Raw genomic sequence first — 3,834 nt, forward strand, 5'->3', positions numbered from 1 at the left:
AGGAAATGTTTGCATGATCTATATAGATAACAGGTGAAGGGAATGAATCTACTGAGCTATATTTACTGCAGGTTTCCAGCCTGATGCCTGTCGTGAGTGTAAAGTGTGCAGTGGATTGTGGGGGATGGGTCACAACAGGAATTAGGTAATACTGAAATGGTTGTTTTAAGCCTTCCCTCCCAGCAACACTCAGATCAATGCACTGGATCGATAGGAGTCATTGGCAATAACTGAACTTCTCATGCGATCACTGAAGGAGAAAATTCAAAGAAATCTTCCCCCTTGCATACCTCCCAACACACCCATTCATCACACAGAAGGGTTGTAGTCTCCCAAGTGAGATGAGACACCAGTGACCCTCTGTGCACACTGAAACATTTAATATTTATATATACATGCACACACAGCAGGGATAAGTATGCCCTTTTTCTGAAACACTGCATGATTGGTTATTTTTCTCTCACACTCTCTCTCTCTCTCTTCCTGCTGGAATAGTTTGAACAAAAGACAGAAGGTGGAGGAGGAGGGTGCATGGTTGGGGGAGGGGATGTGTGTGTCCAGTTCTCTTGTCACCAGGAGGGAGGGACGAAGGTGGGAGTCAGATGGGGGAGGGAGAGTGGGAGAGAAGAGGATAGGGTCCCACAAGTGAGAGAACGAGAAAGAGCAGCCCCCCTCCTGCACACTCATCCATAATCCGTTCCCCCTGCTGTATTTGGAGGAATATTGGATTACTTTCTGCACAGGAGTACCAACAGAGCGCATCCAGGGATGGTCAGGTCTGTAAACATTTCCTCGCTTGTTGACAAATGTGTTTCATTTCCTGAGTCATGCAGATAATTGTTCTGCTTTTTGCGCATTTGTATCCTTCCTATTACTCCTTTTTTCATGATTTATTTTCTTTTTTTCCTCAATGGTTTTGTCTCTTTGCACGCACTGCATGTCATTCTCGTAAATCGTCTTCTTAACACTTTCTGTTTATTTATTTATTTATTTTTTTTGTTTTGCAAAAAAAAAAAAACTTTTTAAAAGTGAAGCCTGTTTTTCAGGATGCTAATTTTTTTTACACTGTAAAGTAAAAAACAGAAAAAGGTTAAGAAGGAGAGTATCAGCGCCTGACTAATTTTACATATATCTGGATGATTTATAGGTTTTCCCTCCACTTTTCAATAGTTAAACACTTTTAAAACATATGTTTATATTAAAGTAAATAAAATATATGTCCAAATGGTCTGGAATTTAAGTGTGAAAAAGTAAATGCATAAGTGGCTTCAGTGGCGCCACCAAGGGGCGACAAAGGTGGGCAATGTTCACCCCTATAAATCTGCTGGACCTCAGCAAATGGCCAGACATTTTTAAGAGCATTATTTATTTTTTTTTTACACATGAATTTAAAACAGGAAAAGACAACCTCAGTCATGTTTTAACATTTCATTTATTTATACTGATTTATTCCTTTATTTTGTCCTTCATAATTGCCGCTTTGAACGTTTGTCACTCAGTCTTAACACAATTTACTGTATGTCTCAAATTAGAAGAGTTGATTTATTCCAAATCCCCCCCCAAAAATAATAATAAAGATATACCAATAACTCTAAATAATCTTTTTTTCAATCCTTTTTCAGTATTTTAGATTTCTTATTTCCTGTTTTATTATAAGATCAATATACATTTATGGCTTTCCCATATAAATTTTACAAATTATAGCATTCAAATAATTTCTATCCTTTGATTTTGTCATGTAAAGATATAAAATTAACCTTATTTTTGAACAAATTTAAGGAAAATATAAAAAAAAAACACCAAATTTATCAGTATTGATATTTAGAATCAAATAGAACCAAACAAAATTCCATTCTTTTTTTAACTTATTCATGGCAACACCTGTAGTAAAAGGCGCATTTGATACGTATCCTTGCAGTTTTGGTCGGTTCCCACTACTCTGTCATTGGATATTTAATACTGGCTGAGTATCAATACATACTACATACAGGGATTTTTCGTATTTGGCTTTATTAAAATGATCCTAATCATTATTTTCATTAGGGAACTGTGTGTTTATGATTAAACTACAAGGAAGAGCTTCCTTGGAGTAAGGGTCTCAAACTTAAATCTTTTGGGGTCAGGCCCTGCAACTGTTTGATGTGTTTCAGCTTCAACACACCTAACTCAAATAATGACCTCATTAGCAGAACTCAGTTGAGCTTGACTGCATGTGAACAAGGGAGTGTTGCTATTTGACTCAGGTGAACAGAAAAAGGAGCGCTTCTGAAAGTTGCTGTAACTCAGCGCAATGGGACTAGCTTGTCAGCCTGCCATATTTTAGACCAGGCAACTGGAGCAGAAACAGAAAAAAATGGAGGCTGGGTGCAATATTTTCAGATAAAAATTGAAATAAATACTAGAAAAATGCAGCGATGCTTGAGTTGTGCACATTATGTTTGTTCATCTTTCGTTAAGATAATTAACAAGTAGAAAATACTACACAGTAGTTTGAGTAAATGGGTATTAAATGGTGTCTTTATGGGTTTAACATGAGTAGGCAGAGGGAAATGGCTACTTATGGCTTTATAATAGGGAACGATTTGGAAAAGTAAATCTTTTATAGTTCATTAGCATCACCCTTCTTTTTTTTTTTTTTTTTGTGAAAGTGTCCCTAGGTAAATAACCTTGACAGTGGCTGTTTTGCCTCTTCAGGTGGCAGAGTATCACAGCAGTGTTGAGCTGTGAACTGAACCATGGAGCTGTACATTAGGCTGGTCACAAGTAGAGACAGCACTCGCACAGTCTACAGCAGGACAAGCAGAACTGACTTTGGGAAGCCCCACAGCATGCAGCCGGGTCTTGAGTAAGGAAAAGTGGACCCGGTCCTCTCCTCTTCACCCAGGGCCAGAGCTGCAGAATGCTCAGTCCTGCCACCCCATACAGTAAGTCATGACACTTTAACGTGTGTGCACTTCCTTGCCCTCTGTTGGTTTTCCTGTTCACATTCTTCTTTGTGGCTTCTCTTTTGTCCGTCTCCTGTGGTTTGGTTAGAGGAAAGCAAGCTGATGGGAGGGTGAGTTGAGAGAAATGGGAGATGTGTGTGTGTGTGTGGTGGGGGTGGGGGGTCCCTGAGAAGTCATGTTGAGAAAGGAGATATGCTAATGGCTTTTACAGCTGAGCCTTCAGGCTTCGTTTTGAGGAATTTCACCAAAAGTGTTCAGTTGCTGTTTTTCCAGCCTCCCCATCTGAGTGTACAGTTTAAACAGCTTTTTGACTCCAAAACATGTTTTGCAGTAAAGCAACTAATGCATCTGATGCTTTTTTTCTTTTTTCAAAGAAAGGGTTATTTATTGTTACTGCCCAGTTCTAAGAAGACTAAAAACAAGTATTCCCTGTTTAATAGGTAACTTCAGGTTTACAAAAAGCAAAGATTGCAAAGAGGGTTTACTTGGATGCAAATGCAATACATTTTTCAAACTGGTTCAACAAGATAGTTAGCAGCTAGACATACTGCATGAATATTGTAAGGACATAAAAGCGTTATAAATGTCCTAGTGTTATAAAAAAAAGCTGAAGTGTATAACCATAATGTAATTGTGTCTGTTTGGATTATCTTGCCATCCAAGCTGCCAACTGTAAATAAATAACAAAAAACGACACTTTGATTAAGAGTTATGGGTTGCAAAGTTTTATATTGTACTTTATAACAGCCTGCAATTTACAAGATCTGAGAATTGTTCAACATGCATTCAATATGCTGCATTTATTTATTCAAATGTGTGAATCTGCACTATAGAAATATACTGAATTGAATTGAATTACAGTCCACCTCCATAAAAGTGAATTTGCTAA

General features: G+C 37.8%; 1 protein-coding gene across 1 annotated transcript in view; it reads left to right on the top strand.

Annotated features, from left to right (window-relative positions):
- The first annotated feature begins 586 nt into the window (after positions 1-586).
- LOC107082122 (putative fidgetin-like protein 2) overlaps positions 587-3,834 on the top strand; it is an 18,123-nt gene continuing 14,875 nt past the window's right edge. Inside the window, exons 1-2 of the mRNA XM_015370634.1 lie at positions 587-776; positions 2,695-2,924. Of these exons, the coding sequence (XP_015226120.1) occupies positions 2,900-2,924 (25 nt within the window). The 5' untranslated portion in view covers positions 587-776; positions 2,695-2,899. The remainder of the gene's footprint in view (positions 777-2,694; positions 2,925-3,834) is intronic.

This window comes from Cyprinodon variegatus, unplaced genomic scaffold, assembly GCF_000732505.1.
Source record: "Cyprinodon variegatus isolate N-32 unplaced genomic scaffold, C_variegatus-1.0 Scaffold47, whole genome shotgun sequence".
NCBI lineage: Eukaryota > Metazoa > Chordata > Actinopteri > Cyprinodontiformes > Cyprinodontidae > Cyprinodon > Cyprinodon variegatus.